We start from the raw sequence: 18,027 nt of genomic DNA on the forward strand, positions 1-18,027 counted from the left end.
GAGTTTGCATCGAGCACTCCGACAGCAAGTGAAAAAAATTATGCGCAGATTGAGAAAGAGGGCCCTGAGCATAGTCTTTGTTGTGAAAAAGTTTCACAAGTATCTGTATGGCCGCAAGTTCCATTTGCTAACTGATCATAAACATGAGGGTCACACAGGCATAATAAGAATGAAAGCATTGGCAAGAGGATACCTCTGGTGGCCGGGTCTCAACCAAGACATTCAGAACTTTGTAAGTAAGTGTGCTCCATGTGAGTTTGGGACAAAACCAACTACCCTGTGCTCCTCTTCACCCAGGGTCTTGGACGACAACACCCTGGGAGCGCATTCACGTAGACTATGCAGAAATAGACAAGCAACACTTCTTAGTGATTGTGGATGTTCATTCAAAATGGGTGGAAATCTTTCCTGCTCAGCTGACCAATGCAGAGAAGACTGTAAAACTTTTGCGTCATCTCTGGGCTGCCTATGGATTCCCAAAAGAGCTGGTATCGGTCAATGGCCCACCATTCACCTCCAGGGAGTTTGAGGAGTTCCTAAGGAATAATGATGTGCGTCACGTTCTGTCTCCTCCATATCATCCAGCCACAAACGGTCAAGCCGAGCGAGTTGTACAAACCTTCAAAAAAGCATGGGAAAGGTTACGAGCACAATCTGTAGCACCTCATCTACGCTGGCTCGTTTTCTGTTGACCTACCGCAACACTCCCCATACAGTAACAGAGCGAACACCTGCTGAACTGTTTCTGAAAAGACAGCCTCGTATTCGTCTCACACTGCTAAAACCAAATACATTTGCTATTGTTCTCAAAAATCAAGCACAGCAGAAAAATGCTCACGATGCACCTTCCAGGAAGCTCAGATCTTTTGAGGTTGGCCAGAATGTCATTGTGCGGTACTGTCAACACTCAAATCATGCCTGGCTTCAAGGTGTCATCTTGTTCAAGCATGGACCTCTCACATACCAAGTGCAAGTCGGAGATCGTAGAGTGAAGGTCCATGTGGATCATCTGCTGTCATCTAATGTACAGGACAGAACGAATGCTATGAGCAGTACCATGGCCAATGACTTTGATCCTGATGTGAGTGACAAGGGCAATTCTAGTGTTACCCAGTCCCGTGTTCCGGTGGAAACAGGGACAGTTCCCGGTCCTGAAAGAAGATATCCAGTTTGACCTTTGTCATTAGGATACGTACCTAAGACTTTTAATCTGGCTATGATTAAACCGCTTGTTAAAAACACTATATTATAAATTTTAAGGCCAGACAAGTAGTATGTTGAGGGTTGATTTGTAGGGAAGGACTACACGCCTGCGCACATATATTTAAACGCACATACCTATAGACTGAACTCGTAATGTGCATGTGCACGCCATCGGCGTTCTCACTGGCTCGTGTTTTTGAAGCTGGCGATACGTCCGCGATTTTAATGCGATATGGCTCAGCTTGTCAGTTAACTACGGCTCTTTGTAGTAAATGCCGCTCCATCTGAAAGCAGGTGATGGCGATTTACTACTAATCAAGGAACCGGCTTTACTGACGAGATGCGCATAACAATATCACGATTTAAATCGCCCAGCCCTAATTAAACATCGTATACATTTTGAAATATTGCTGATTACTTACAAAGCACTAAATGGTTTAGCTCCCCAGTACTTGAGAGTGAACTCTTAACGCATTATAGTCCTTCACGTCTATTGCGATCTCAAAATTCCGGCCAGTTGATAATACCTAGAATATCAAAATCAACTGCTGGCGGTAGATCCTTCTCCTATTTAGCACCAAAACTCTGGAACAGTCCTAACATTATCCGGGAAGCAGACACACTCTGTCAGTTCAAATCTAGACTAAAAACACATCTCTTTGACCTAGCATACACATAACACATTATAGACTTCTATAATTCAATGTTAGGCTGCATAGATTAGTTCAACCAGAACCGGGAACACTCCCCATAAATCCTGATGTACTCGTTACATCATAAGAAGAATGGCGTCTACGCTAATATTATACTCTCTGTTTATCCCGAGGTTTACCGCAGTCCGCCGGATCCAGGCCGTATCCAGATCTGATGAAGGACCTGCGCCTGGACACAACAACAATGCAGTCCTGAAGTGTCAACTAGTCTTTTCCCTGTGAAGGCCTCCTTCCCTTCCCTTTACCTCTGTACAGATAAAAATGTAGTCAAAATAGTTCCGGTTCACATGGCTCAGTACTCATACTCAGAAGCGATAAATAATTCTGCGAATGAGCGGGCCGGAGTGCGTTAAGGGTTTTCTGTTAGAACGGTGTCGTGTTAGCAGCCCCTAAGTTAATAACTAATGACCTTTGCAACGGAAGTGAATCGATCAAAACTAACTTTAGCTGGACAATAACTTTATTCTAGAGCTGCTGAAAAGCCAAAACAATCTCTGTTACTTTAATTTCCTATTATCACTGTAAAGCTGCTTTGAAACAGTCCATATTATTAGTCATCTTCATTTATATAGCGCTTTTAACAATGTAGATGGTTTCAAAGAAGCTTTACAGAGATAAACGTATAATTTAAGTAAATAGAGATTTATAGTGGTTCTTAAATAGTTATTTTCCAGCTAAAGTTAGTTTTGATTGATTCGCTTACGTCGCAACGATCATTTGTTATTAAATTAGGGGCCGCTAAGACGACACCATTCTCTCTACACAGACTTTAAACGCGAACCTGTGATAAACGCTGATGGCGTTCACATGGTTCTATAGTTATGTGCGTTTGAATATATGTGCGCAGGTTTGTAATTCCCTACAAATCAAGCCTAAAGGTAAAGGGATTTACCTAAGCGGCCCCTAATTTAATAACAAATGATCGTTGCAATGGAAGTGAATAAATCAAAACTAACTTTAGCTGGAAAATAACTTTATTAAAAAAACGCTATAAAGCCAAAACAATCTCTGTTACCTTAAATTATACGTTTATCTCTGTAAAGCTGCTTTGAAACAATCTACATTGTTAAAAGCGCTATATAAATGAAGATGACTTGACTTGACTTAAACAAAGACACTAAAATTAGCATAGATGTCATTCTTCTTATGATGTAACGAGTACATCAGGATTTATGGGAAGTGTTCCCGGTTCCGGCTGACCTAATCTATGCAGCCTAACATTGAATTATAGAAGTCTATAATGTATTATGTGAATGCTAGGTCAAAGAGATGCGTCTTTAATCTGGCTTTGAACTAACAGAGTGTGTCTGCTTCCCGGACAATGTTAGGAAGACTGTTCCAAAGTTTTGGTGCTAAATAGGAAGAGGATCTACCGCCAGTAGTCGATTTTGATATTCTAGGTATTATTAACTGGCCGGAATTTTGAGATCGCAATAGACGTGAAGGACTATAATGCGTTAAGAGCTCGCTTAAGTACTGCGGAGCTAAACCATTTAGTGCTTTGTAAGTAATCAGCAATATTTAAAAATGTATGCGATGTTTAATAGGCAGCCAATGGAGTGTTGACAGAACCGGGCTAATATGGTCATACTTCCTGGTTCTGGTAAGAACTCGAGCTGCTGCGTTTTGAACTAGCTGTATGTGGTGAAGTGAGTGACTCGTTGCCACGTCACCCTCATTACATATATGGCCAATAGGGTTCTGCCCCTTGGTGTATATAGACTCTTTGGATGCTCCCTGGGATACGTCATTGAAAGCCCGCCCCTTTGTCATTCATTCCAAGAGACCGCGGAGGTATGTGTGTCAGCCGTGCAGCCGGTTGTTTTGATGTTAGTATTAAGTGATGTTTCATTGTGCCTTCATCTGTATCTGTTTAGTGTGACACTCAGCCATCGAGGCTGTGCGCGTTCTCGTGGCGGCACCCACATCGTGATAAGTTCTAATGTTAGTTTTTAAGTGATTTTAAGTGATTCGAGTGATTTTAACCGGACCTCAGTACCCAATTTCATTTCAGATCATGTACTATGCCTTGGAATGACAATAAAAAATCCTTAAAAAAAATTAATCCTTAATCCTTAATTTCCGTGTGCCTGTGATTGTGTGTGCGCACGCCGAAATTGAATCAGGGTGAGTGCATTTATGATCGTTTCTTTTAATCTGCAACTGTTTTTAATTAGATAGTTAATGAATATTTGTGTTTAGGAGTTCTCTTTTGCCCGTGTTAAAGCCAGGCTGAGCAGCTACTTTAACAACTTGCTGTCAGCAATCCATGCTTCATTGAGCCACGTTTGCTACTTTGTGGAAACCGAATATTACTGCTGGACTCCACTTTATCTATTGCTCAGGCAATTTATTTGTTCTTTCGGGCTCAAGTGGGCCAGAAGGATTACTTTATTTGGTCTCATAATTTCGTGTTTTTTTTTGTTTATGTCGTATGAATGTGGCTGGTTTTGTTACCAGTCCTTAGCCGCATGATCCAGAGGTGTGGACTCGAGTCATGTGACTTGGACTCGAGTCAGACTCGAGTCATGAATTTGATGACTTCAGACTCGACTCGACAAAATGTACAAAGACTTGCAACTCGACTTGGACTCCAACATCAATGACTCGTGACTTCACTTGGACTTGCGCCTTTTGACTCGAGAAGACTTGCTACTTCCCATGAAAACTGGGGAAAAAAATGTCCACACGGCCGCGCCGCTCTCAGTTTATCTGCATCTGTGAAAAAAATGTGCACCACCTGTATGCATGCAGAGAGCGCGCGCGCTGCCTGCACGACATCCAATCACTGTAGTCCCACGTTGTTTTGATTCGACAGCATCTAACGCCCGTTTCACACATACTCCGTTTGCAGTGCGTATGCGCCAGCGGTGCGTATTTTTTTTCCGTACCCATGTTAACAGGTCAGAGCTTTCACACTGCACGCGGTTGCAGTCCGTCGATCCGTTCCAAGTGCGGTGCGTATACAGCAGTGCAGAGATCGTTTCCGCACCGAGTCTATTTCTGCTGTGCTGCACGCGCTGAATTAAAGTGACAGCGCATGTTTCGTGGTCAAAATGAACACAGATTGACCTAAAAATGTAGTAATTTCACCATAAATGCGATTAATTAAATAAAATGTCGTAATCTCACCATAAATGTATTTAATTAAATACTATTTTCACTTTAAGACCAGGGTAAAGCAAGGAAAACTACAATTTACCTCAACAAGGCGACATAATGAAGTTGAACGACACTCTCATTCGTGGAGGTGGAAAAACATGTTCCTTGTGACATGCGAGATTTATTGTATTAATTTAAATATAAAAGAAAAGGCATGAGAGTCGGCTGTTTTTTATATAAGTAGCCTACATGGTTAAATATTTGACCACTTGCTTTAGGAACTTAATATAAGTAGAAGTAATGCATTGAATAATAGGCCTACGTTGTTTAAATTGTGTTTAAACGTGCATACGTCTATTAAAGAGTGTATATGTGTACAAAGAGAATCACAATGCTGAGACGATAAGACCGGGGTAAATCAAGGGAAAATACATATTTCAACAAGGCAACATAATGAACACTCGTCTCATTCGTGGAGGTGGAAAAACAAGTTCTTTGTGACATGCGAGATTTATTGTATAAAGATTTAAATTATGCAAAAGAAAGAGTATGAGTCTGCTGTTTTTGTCAATTTTAAGGTTTAATTTAAAATGTAGGCTATGCGATTTTAATATAAGTAGGCCTACATGGTTAAATATTTTACCACTTGCTTGAGCAACTTAATATATAATTATATAAGAGTAATGCATTAAATAATATGTTGTTTAAATTGTATTTAAACGTGAATATGTCTATTAAAGAGTGTATACGTGTGTACAAAGAGAATCGCAATGCTGACAAAAAAACTTTTTTTAAATAAAAGTTGCTAATAACTTCTGGATTTGAAATACAAATAGTGAGTATGTACTTGTGGTACAGCCGCGGATCACGCACTGCAAACGCAGCATATGTGAAAGCACTATTGTGCGTGCTGGTCTTGCACCGCATACGCACTGCAACACGCACCGCATACGCACTGCACACGGAGTATGTGAAACGGCGTAAGCAGGCCATTGCAAGACAACCAATGAAGCGCAACAAGCAACAACGCGCCAGTAGGCAAAATGATACCGAAGGTAGTTTCATTTGGCTATAAAAATTACGAGGTAGTCGACAAAAAACGAGTTGCAATTTGAAGTTGCCTGAAGTTGCACAAAGAAAGGTAAGTTTTGAACTAATGCTAAGCACCTTATCGGATGTACCGTAAAACTTCAAATAATAGCCGAGTCCCCAATAGACCTCTCTCTCTCTCTCTCTCTCTCTCTCTCTCTCTCTCTCTCTCTCTCTCTCTCTCTCTCTCTCTCTCTCTCTCTCTCTCTCTCTCTCTCTCTCTCTCTCTCTCTCTCTCTCTCTCTCTCTCTCTCATACACACCAGTCTCTATGGAGGCATTCCAATTATATTATCAGGTTGGTCCAGTTTTTCAGAAGTGATAATTTTGAGGAGTGAGGATTTTATTGATGACATGTTTAAAAAGGTTTAGGCTAAAACGACCCATGTCTATTTGAAAGTTAAACTGTTTTGCAATATGAGGTCAATACAATACAGGACTGAAGCTGCATGCTGTGCATTGTTGTAGTGCAATATGCTGTTGAAATACAAGCATTTTTTGTGAAAATTAAATTTTCTGTTTTTTACTGTATTTAATTAATGTCATTGTATAAAAAGAGGTTTAAATAAATACAAATCTTACAGACATACATGATTTGTATAAATTTTATTTCTGTGGTAAGAGGACTTGAAATGACTCGAAACTAAAATGGTAGGACTTTGGACTCGACTTGAGACTTGTTGGCTTTGACTTTTGACTCGACTCGGGACTTGCCTCATCTTTGACTCGACTTGACTCGGGACTCGAGGGCAAAGACTTGAGACTTACTTGTGACTTGCATAACAATGACTTTGTCCCACCTCTGGCATGATCATCACTGTTATAACTGTGATTTATTACATGGAGTGATAATTAGCCTACCAAACCGGTCCCATCATCTGTGTAGGTTGGACTGATTGTGTGATTTTTGTGTTGTGACCGTTTGAATGGTTTATATTTATTTTCTTTGTCTTTATTATAGATGACCATTTATCTTATAACTTGATTTTTGTTTTCATTATTTGTCTCATTGTGATTTGGTTTATCTCTAATTATTTCTATATTTATTTCTTTTCTGTATTCTGCAGGAGCTGGGTTTTCCTGGAGGCAGGCTGGTGGTTTTAGCTGCAGGCCTTCACCCTAAGTAGGGGTTATAAGTGTGGTGTGATTTTTAATCACTATTTTGTAGTGGAGTGATTCTTCAAAGTGTGTTTGATTGCCATATGCAGCTATAGCTAGCCTGCTTCTCTGTGGTCTCAGCCCCTGCAGTGATCATATTCTTTTTGTTTTGGTTGCCTTTTGATTATGAAATGACACAATTGATTGTGTTATTTGTTTAATTGCTTTCTTTAATAAAAATTGACTGTTTCAATGTGAACTCACGTCTCTTGCCTCTCCTGAGTAAACGGACTTGTGTCCTATTTATTAGATTATTTCCCCGGTAATTCGGGGTGGCGTAGTCACTACTAGACGGCCACGTATTGCTACAAGTGGCGCAGTCGGCAGGATCGCACAGAATATCTGGCAGAGACGTGAGTTGTATATTTTGCTCTATTAATTTAATTTTCTTTTTTTTTGTGTTTGGTGTTTCTTTTTCTTTTCCTTCAGGGAACAAAGCAGCAGACGTATGCTCAGACGATTGCAGTTTTTGGCTTGACCTCCATTTGTTGTGGGTGCTGAGTTCTGCTAAATTAAGTAGGTACGTGCTATTAGAATGGAGGGAGAATTACAAGAACTAAGAGAGCTTGTAGCTCAGCTTAGAGCTGACAATGAGAAATTGCGACAGGAGAGGGCCTCTGAATTGCAGGGTGTTAATGTGGCGGGACCTAGCACCTCTGCCACAGTTACTGCCCCTATACTTCCAGCGGCGACTGGTAATATTCCAGTTACTGATAGGCTGGTATTTGTACCTAGAGATAGAAGGTGTCCAAAATTTAGTGGGAGGGCTGGGGTAAATATTGATGAATGGGTTGAGGAAGCTAAAGCTTGTATGAGAACCCGTCATTTATCCCCTGCGGATCAGGCCTTCTTTCTCTTTGACCACTTGGAGGGGGAGGCGAGAGAAGAGATCCGATACGGTCAGAGACAGAGCGAGCGGACCCTGAGAAAATTATTAAGGCATTGCGTGAATTGTATGGATGTTCATTGTCGTATGTAGCCTTGCAGGAAGCTTTCTTCTCCCGGAGACAACAGGAGGGGGAAACACTCTTGGAGTTTTCCCTCGCCTTGATGAGTCTACTGGAGAAGGTTAAGCAACAGTCGCCAAACGTAATGGCAAATGCTGAAATATTGTTACGTGATCAGTTCGTTGAATATGTCAATAACAGTATGTTGAGACGTGAGCTTAAACAGCTGGTGCGCCGACAGCCCAATTCTACTTTATTAGAGGTGAGGAGTGAAGCCCTCCGATGGGAGCAGGAAGGGATGCCGGGGGGTGTGAGGGCCCGAAGTTTATCCGTTCCAGTGGCACATGGAATTCAGTATGGCGTTCACGGAGATTCATGGGTGGGTGCTCGTAGTTCACCCCAGACGTCCGAGTTGGGTGAGTTAAGGGAAATGCTGAAAGCACAGCAAGAGCAGTTAAATCGCCTCACTCAAAGTTTCGCTCGACTGTCAGGCCCAGAGATGCGTAATCGAGTCCCTCGTAGTGGACCTATAATCTGTAGAAGGTGTCAAAAACCAGGCCATTTTGCCCGAGAGTGTAATGAGGAGCGGGTTCTTCAACGCACTCCTCATTCCACTGTACCTATTGCTGGAGATAGGCAGTTATCTACTTCCGTGCAGTCGGAAAACTAGTGCCCATCGAGCTGCGGAGTCACAGCTCGATTGGGGACATTACCGGCTCAGTTTTACCGACGGGTTCTGTTTCGGCGTCTAGTTTAATGTCGTCCTGTCCTCATCTTGTTGTTTCCATAGGTGGAGTATCGGTGCCGTGCTTGGTTGACACCGGCTCAATGGTCTCCACCATTACGGAAAGCTGTTTTCAGCGACAATTTGCAACATGGGGACAGGAGCGACTTAAGTCATGTCAGTGGTTACAGCTTCGCGCCGCTAACGGTTTTGCCATTCCTTATATTGGTTACATAGAGCTGGATATTGAGCTCTGTGGCCAAGTCGTTTCCAATTGTGGGGTTCTTGTTGTTAAAGATCCTCCTGGTGGCTTGTGTGATCGGATTCCAGGGGTCCTTGGAATGAATGTTTTAAAACGATGCTACCAGGATCTCTTTAGTCAACATGGCCCCGCTCTCTTTAACTTGCCTGATGTGTCTAAAGCTCCGCAACTCGTATCTCAAGCATTACAATATTGTAGTGTTAATGTATCTGGCACAAACCATATAGGTAAGGTCCGTGTACGGGGCCGTAGGCCTTGCCGTATCCCAGGGGGCATGCTTAAATTTGTTCCGGCAACTTGCTCTGATGAATTCTCTGCGGGAACCGTACTCTTTGAGCCTCCTGAATCCGGTTTGCCCGCTGGGTTATTGGCTTCTCCTGCAGTAGTTCGGGTGAGCCAAGGGACAGCTTATATACCTGTTGTTAATGTTGGTGTGACTGATGTAGTGCTCTATCCACGGTCAATTATGGGCACGTTGAGCAGTGTTTATGTGATCAGTTTACCCACAGGTGTTACAGAGGTCCAGCCGGTTGTTGCTCTTGTGGGGTCGCAAAGCGCAGAAGTAGCACCTACTGTGCAGGAGCAGGTGGAGGCCATGGACTTGTCGATTTTGTCAGAGGGAGAGCAGAGTCAGGTGAAGTCTTTACTCCGTAGATTTCAGGCAGTGTTCTCTACTCAGGAGACGGATTTAGGTTGTACAAATTTAATTTCACATGATATCCCTTTGGTGGATGAGACTCCAATTCGGCAGCGTTTCTGGCGCATACCCCCATCGGAGTACGAGGTAGTAAAGGCCCACATAAATCAGTTGCTTGAGGCTGATATAATTCGAGAGAGCTGTAGTCCATATGCCTCACCAATCGTACTGGTTAAAAAGAAAGATGGTGGACTGCGCATGTATGTTGACTACACAGCAAATGTCAGAGTGTTAAAATTCCAGAGTTTTGATGACCAGAGTATAATTTATACACTTTGTAGTAAATTGGGCTTAAAGTACACTTGTCAGGTTTCACCATAAACTCTCTCAAGTGTTGTGTGTTGGTTCAGTGTTGATGTGGAGCTGTTGTAGTGTAAATGGTGGGATGATGAACTCTTTGAGTGTCAATCTGTTGCTGTACCGTCCGCACACGAGTTTAGGTTTCGATACGTCATCAGATCGACTACGCGTTGTCATTGGTTGAATCAATATGCAGCCTCGACACCAGTTTCCAACTGACATCCGAAGACGTCGTCGACATTTTAATTTCGCAGGACTGCAGGTAAGAAACCACCAAGTGAATCATGCCGAATGTTTGACTTCTTGTTTTAATTCTCATAACTAAAACGCTAATGTAGAAGTAGAAGTGGTGTGACGTCTGGTAATTTAGTTTAACTAGCTAACTTACTATGGTAGCTAAAGTAATTGCCAGTGTTAAATCTGGTAAAACTGTTTTTTTTTTTTTTGTGGTAACGTTAATCAAATGATCAACCATTAAATGAAATTTAAAAATGAAAATGCAGCATTCATTTAAGTTAAGCTGCCGCTCCCAATCTCGGGCCTTGTGCAGGCAAAATTGACTAGCTAGCAGCTAACTTATAGCCTTGAAAGCTAACGTTAACGTTACAGATTCCAGTCTGAAATGATTGAGTCTGACTTTATTTGCACTACATTTGGTATTGTGCGTGTTCAATAAACCAATTGCATTTTTATGTTGTAGTAACATGTGAGGAAAACTACAGCAATGCTTTTCAAAGTGCAGTACCAATTAAGGTCCTTGGCAAGGAAAGAAGTAACGTACTCAATCTCAATGAAGCATCATATCCAGCATTTCTCATGGAGGGTAAGTTAATGTTAATAGCATTCTTGTCTTCGTTCTCTTTATAATTGAAGTTTAAGTTAGATCAGTGGTCGTGTTAACCGAATATTTTCTGTCATTGATTGATTTTTTTAGCAGTGACGGAAACATCTGAAGGTCGAATCAGGGTTCCTACAAAGTCGCGAAAGTTTGGAAAATGCTTGATTTTAATTTATTTCTTCATGACGTCAAATGTAACTAAACATATAAATACAACTGGCTGACAATCGTTAATTTTTTTTTTTTTTTTTTTTTTTTTAATCTCGCGAGGCATCCTCTGTTACGAAGCACGTCTCGCGTAATTCCATGTATTTGGCGCCTCGTGTAGCTGCTAGCCTATTCGCCTGTCGCGTAAACATCTACATTAAGAAATGTTGCTTGCTTTCATTTGATCGATAACTGGCTAGAAGATGATAAATAAAAACTGACTGCGTCGACAATCAACAGACAGAAAGGCATCCCGTTCTGTAAACACACTGATGTGAGCGCTATGGGAGAATCGGCCTTCACCAGCCACTCCAAAGGTAATCGGAGAGAAATATACAATTATGAACTTGAATGAATTCTTTAAAAACATTAATGAATTAATTAATATCGAATCAATATATAATTGTAATGTAGGGAGGGGAGGGGGATGTTCTTTCCGTCGTGCACGTTTGTGTGAGCACTCGGTTTCCATTTACTAAAGCAAAAGTTTAAATTTTAACGTCTGCAGCATTGTATGCATTGTAGCCAATCGAAAGTTTAGTTTTTCATGATGCTTAGAGGACTAAACTTTCGGGAAGTGACCACCGCTTTTACCAGAGTGAGTTCTGTAAAGTGTAAATAATAGTTCCGTGATAACCATAGCAACGGACGATACAAAAAACTCTGATATGACAATACATCTGTGCATCATGTCTTATTACTGTGTACAGACTAACAGAGCTGCCACTGACAAGAATAAATAAATCAGTGTTGTCTGAATATGTTTAGATTCAGTTAGTCTATTGATAACACTTGAACACTCTTTTTCACGTGTCCTTTTTAAAACAATCTTTATTTATTAAAATAATATTTTAAGGTATTTAAGGAAGATATTCATGCATTGTATACTCATTATTATCATTATTATTATTCCAACCATCTACAAAAAACTGAACCTAACCTACAGTTGACAACAAATATACAAAAATATAACCACATTTTTAAAAAGTATCCAAAGAGTAATTTAATATACATAAGTTGTATTTATATTGAAGATTCTAATATTTTAGCTTGGGATTTAGGGACCTTAAGGGCCTGCTCACATATCGCGTCTTTTGCGCGCGCAAGTTCGTTATTTCAAATGTAGCCGCGCGGTATGCGCGCTCATAATGGAAGCGACGCGGTCGCGGTGCGACGCGCTCGTTTTTTCCAAGCGCGTCCGCGCCGCATCGAGATAAAAACATCTCAACTTTTCAGAATGCCGCAAGCGCACCGCAGGTCACGTGACAAGAACCAAGCTTAGCAACGACAGACGCCTCTGAAGCGCAACCACCTCGAGCGCTTTGGAAAAAGGAGAACGCGGCGCGCCTAGCGTTTTCGACGCGTTTTTATGCGCGATATGTGAGCGCCGCCTAAAAATGCTTGAAGTGCTTAAATTAAACTCTTTAAAATCTGTACAAACCCTGACTTTGAAAAGTGACTCTTCATATATTAAAAACTGCATAATCTAGCCTATATGCTCCTATATCATGTAAGTTCATGATTAAAAATGAAAATGTGAATTAAAACGAAAGCTATTAAATGTCTTATAATTAAAATATGAAATAGATTATGGTGCAATTTTTACAACCATATCCATCAAAATAAAGGACAATGTGAAAGTCTTACGCAACCACTGGTTTAGATGTATGTTTATATGAAATTTTATTCTTAGCACCATGCTAGTCTACTGTAGCTTTGCCCATTAAGATATAAATAGTGCTAAAAAACATTATTATTCTCCCAATTTGTTGCATTTTTAAACACAACAACTTATGTTTTTTCTGTATTCAAAGCTAAAGAGAAGTTCAGCATACCCCCTGAGACAAACATGTATGTGCTGGATGACAGTGGAACAGAGGTTGATGAAGAGGTCTTCAGCGACATCCTGGATAGTAACACTGTTCCCCTCTCTAAAAGATCCCTACTCCAAAAAAGGCTATGTGAGTACATATTTAAAAGTAAGGTTAATCTTAATAAACAAATGAATAATGTTCTGGTGCATTTTAGAAGTTTCACACTTCTTTTCTAAAGATCTCTATTGATTCATGTTGAAACTATTTTTGTTGATACTGTCTTTAGGAACACTTTTTTGACATAGACAGCAATGAGGGCTACATTGCCTGGAAGATTAAAAACAATTTACTATCGTTTTCATAGGCTTTAATTTGCACAATGTTTGAAGGAGAGCATTGTGCAGAATAAAATTTCCCCGATAAACTACAGAAAATAAAAAAATGGCCTTTTAATCCAACCAATTAATTAATAATTATCAGGTTAGTCGATTATCAAAAAAAAAATGTTAGTTGCAGAACTAGTATTGTTATTGAAAAGAGTTTTGAGTTTTAATATTGATGTAGTATCAAAAGTTTTGGTCAGGTGTATATCATGCTTAAAGCAGGTGCTTCTGCCTTCTCAGGTTGGAATAGTGACATGGCCTCACTGCTACTGCTGGTCTACCTACTGCCACCACCTCCAAGTGGAAAGAAGGGAGCTGTAAAGATCAGTACCCGGGAAGCTGTGGGCCATGTAGTCAAATTGCATAAGGTCAGTGTGTCCTGATCTCCAATGGCAATAGCCATTGTCAAAAGGCAATTGTGTAAACCCCCCCAGATTATTGATCTGTTTCTTTTCAATGTCACCTTCACAGAATTTTAAGTCTGATCATTTATGTTTTGCCTCCTTGAAGTGCATAGCGAATAGAGAGTGGGGTTCACCTCTTTTGACAGCAGTCTTGTGCTCGTTCATTCTTATTTTTAGTTGTCTGTCTTGCCAACGTATTGGAGTTTGCTGGGACATGTGATAAGGGAACCAACATTGATGAAGTCTCTGTTTAATTCTCTCTCTTTGTGTGACCGTGGTACAAAAACCTTGGTTGCCTTATCACATGCTGAATATATCCTGCATGGGAAATCTAACTGTGCAATCAAAGGTTTCTATCAGAGTGTGACTTATCCATCAAAATGTGATGTTCAGTGTAATTCCTTTCAGTTTATTGTTATCTTACAGTCATGTCGCAGCCTTCAGGAGCACTCTGGTCCAAACCAGCGGAGGCAGCCCTACATCCTGGCAGTTGGGATGACAAGAAAGCACATCCACAAGTTCTACATTGCATTGGATGGTGATCTCCTTCCCTGCAAGGGCAAGTCTTCCCTGTCAGCCTTTGATGAACTTTTCAAAGCACATTATGTTTTCGGCATCTCCTATGACCAAGCCTTAAATGGCATGTACACATTTGTGCAGACCACCATCTACAACATTGATGTAGATCATTCTCACGGAACTCCCAGAGTCAAGGACCTTAGAGCTAAGCTCCTCAACTAAAGAGTTATGATGTTCAGATGCTTTTTTTGCAAGTCTATTTTTCTAACCGTTCAAATGTTGATCCGTCATCTCAAAGTTTTCCATGCATTTTATCCTGGTAAGAAGTTTCAATTGATGTGTGACCAGACTGGATGCCACCAGAGATTTTGGACTTTTTAGGCTTTAGAAAACATCTCCATAACAAACATAACGCTAAAAGTCTAGATCAATTTGAGAACAAACCCGTCATAGTTAAGAACGAACCCGTCATAGTTGACGTATCTGATGAACCCGTAGTTAATTTAATTCCAGATCAACCAGAGAATTCTTAAAGCTGTAATGAGACCAAACTATGGTTTTGATAGAGATTATCAATATGTGGTTGCTGTACATGTGTTTGTATGAGTTTGTGGTTTTTGAACATCCATGAAAATTGAACATTGTTAAATAAACAGACATAAAAAGCACTGACTTTGAGTATTTTTCACTCACTGATGGTTCTAGGTTTACACTGCAGGTGTTGGAAATTATTGAAACACTGTAAATAAAAAAGTACCAGCTTTAGAGTACATTTGTACTCTCCAAGTGTTAAATAATGAGCTCTGCAAAGGTTCTAGGTTTACACTGCAGGTGTTCAAAAGCACTGAAACGGTCAAAAGCACTGAAACGGTGTCAAAATTGCTAGTTATAAGAGTACATTTTAAACTCTCCAGGTGTTCAAATGTAACTCTATTTTGAGAGTATATATTTTACACTTTTTACAGTGTTCACTGAACACCGAACTCTTGGACGTTCAGTGAACTCCTATAGAGTACATTGAACACTCTGATTTTTGCTGTGTACCGTCAACTTAACGCCAGGACTAGGAAAGACGCGTTCCCTTTGCCCCGAATAGACGAGTCCCTTGATTCTCTGAGTGGTGCAAAATGTTTTTCGACCCTCGATTTGGCCAGTGGGTATAATCAGGTTCCAGTCACAGAGAAAGATCGGTTTAAGACAGCTTTTTGTACACCCTTTGGACTCTTTGAGTGGAACCGTATGCCATTTGGCTTGTGTAATGCCCCTGGCACCTTTCAGAGGTTAATGGAGCGTCTGTTCGGGGACCAACAGTGTGAATCCTTGCTCTTATACTTGGACGATGTGGTAGTATTTTCCACCTCTGTAGCACAACATCTGGAGCGGTTGGAGGTGGTGTTGAGTAGGTTAGAACGTGAAGGACTTAAGGTCAAGTTAGGTAAGTGTGTGTTTTTCCAAAGAGAGGTGAAGTATTTGGGCCACGTTATATCAGCTGAAGGGGTATCAACAGACCCTGCGAAGATTGAGGCGGTAGCTGATTGGCGAATTCCATCTAATGTGGCAGAGTTGCGCTCGTTTCTGGGTTTCGCCAGTTACTATCAGCGTTTTGTGGAGGGGTTTGCCAAATTGGCAGCCCCCCTACATAAGCTGGTTGCAGTGTGTACTGGTTTGGGATCCAGAAAGCGAGGGGATCAGGGGTTTGCTGGTGCTTGGACTGAACAGTGTCAGCTAAGCTTTGAAGGGTTAAAGAACAGGTTGTCTACTTCCCCCGTGCTGGCATATGCAGACTTCTCCCGGCCCTTTATCTTGGAGGTGGATGCAAGCCATAGTGGGCTTGGTGCCATCCTCTCCCAAGAGCAGGGGGGTAAGGTACGCCCTATTGCTTATGCCAGCCGCGGCCTGAGGCCCACTGAGTGCAACATGACTAACTATAGTTCCATGAAGTTGGAATTTGTGGCGCTCAAGTGGGCAATGACCGAGAAGTTTAGGGAGTACCTATTGGGTCAGAAGTGCATTGTCTATACTGACAACAATCCCCTTAGCCACCTGACATCTGCTAAACTGGGAGCTACCGAACAACGTTGGGCGGCCCAGTTGGCCGCCTTTGACTTTGAGGTTCGGTATCGTTCTGGCAGGAGCAACCGAAATGCTGACGCTCTTTCTAGACAGAATTTGGGTTGTCAGGAGATTCGGGAGAGTTTCTTACCGGGGACCATAATTCCAGCTGTGGTAAGGCAGGTGGCAGAGGCCGAACCGGTAGTACAGGTGAATCAAGCAGTAATTACAGCATTGCCCAGTTTTTCTCTTGAGGATTTGAGTTTGTTACAAGAGGCGGATCCGGATATTCAGAAGGTTTTGGCATTTTGGGAACAGGGTTCTTTTCCCAGCTCTGCGGTGCGCCAGCAGCTCCCAAAGTCTGTTCTAACATTGCTTCAGCAGTGGGACCGTCTTTTAAAAAAGGATGGGGTCCTTTATCGACGTGTGTCACGCCCTGATGGGGGTGAGGAGGTGCTACAGTTGATTTTGCCGGCAGCTTTAAAGCATGAGGTTTTGACTGAGTTGCATCAACATCATGGACACCAGGGTGTTGAACGCACTACTGAATTAGTGCGTCAGCGGTGTTACTGGCCGGGGATGTCGGCAGAAGTGGCACAGTGGTGTCGGGAGTGCGAACGATGCCAGGTGGCTAAAGATGTCCAGCCAACTGCTCGGGGTTTTATGGGTCATGTTTTGGCGTCTAGGCCAAATGAAATCCTAGCTATCGATTTTACCCTGCTTGAGCCCTCCAGTTCTGGACATGAGAATGTGTTGGTGTTAACGGACGTGTTCAGTAAATTTACTCTGGCTGTCCCCACTAGAGATCAGCGAGCTGAGACAGTAGTACAGGCTTTGGTGACGGAGTGGTTTTTCAGGTTTGGGGTTCCAGGTCGTATTCACTCTGACCAGGGCCGGAATTTTGAGTCTGCCCTTATGAAACAACTCTGTAGGTTCTATGGGATCGAAAAATCTCGAACTACACCTTATCATCCGGCAGGCAACGGCCAGTGTGAACGGTTCAATCGAACCCTTCATAACCTTCTTCGCACTCTGCCGACCTCCCGTAAACAGGACTGGGCATCTTGCCTTCCGCAGATCTTGTTCTGTTACAACACCACCCCTTACCAGAGTACAGGTGAGTCTCCATATCTCCTGATGTTTGGTCAGGAGCCTAGACTCCCTGTGGATTTCCTGTTGGGTAGGGTCCAGGAATCTGGAGGGGGTGGGGTTCATGAGTGGATGGTAGAGCATCAAGCTAGGATGCACGTGGCATTTGAAGGGCCATCGAGGCTGTGCGCGTTCTCGTGGCGGCACCCACATCGTGGTAAGTTCTAATGTTAGTTTTTAACTTTTTGTGTAGTTCGTTTGTTTGAGCGACCTGCAATGCGTTTTAGTGTGGCGTGCCTTCGGTCTCCCATTGGTGTGACGTCTCCTCATAGCTGCGTCGGAGTATCAGCTGTTTATTGACTCGCTAACATCAGATGACTGTCGTATGATTTCCGTGTGCCTGTGATTGTGTGTGCGCACGCCGAAATTGAATCAGGGTGAGTACATTTATGATCGTTTCTTTTAATCTGCAACTGTTTTTAATTAGATAGTTAATGAATATTTGTGTTTAGGAGTTCTCTTTTGCC

The 18,027-nt window shown here is 41.9% G+C and overlaps 1 protein-coding gene across 1 annotated transcript; it reads left to right on the forward strand.

The window, feature by feature from the left end:
* Nucleotides 1–11,356: 11,356 nt before the first annotated feature.
* LOC307145403 (uncharacterized protein) lies at nucleotides 11,357–14,849 on the forward strand. Its single transcript, XM_079848506.1, has 4 exons — nucleotides 11,357–11,556; nucleotides 13,054–13,200; nucleotides 13,677–13,804; nucleotides 14,267–14,849. Exons 1-4 carry the CDS (start codon nucleotides 11,523–11,525, stop codon nucleotides 14,579–14,581), a joined length of 624 nt encoding a protein of 207 aa, XP_079704632.1. The 5' UTR covers nucleotides 11,357–11,522; the 3' UTR covers nucleotides 14,582–14,849.
* Nucleotides 14,850–18,027: the final 3,178 nt, after the last annotated feature.

Source organism: Squalius cephalus, assembly GCF_949319135.1.
Source record: "Squalius cephalus genome assembly, chromosome: 18".
NCBI lineage: Eukaryota > Metazoa > Chordata > Actinopteri > Cypriniformes > Leuciscidae > Squalius > Squalius cephalus.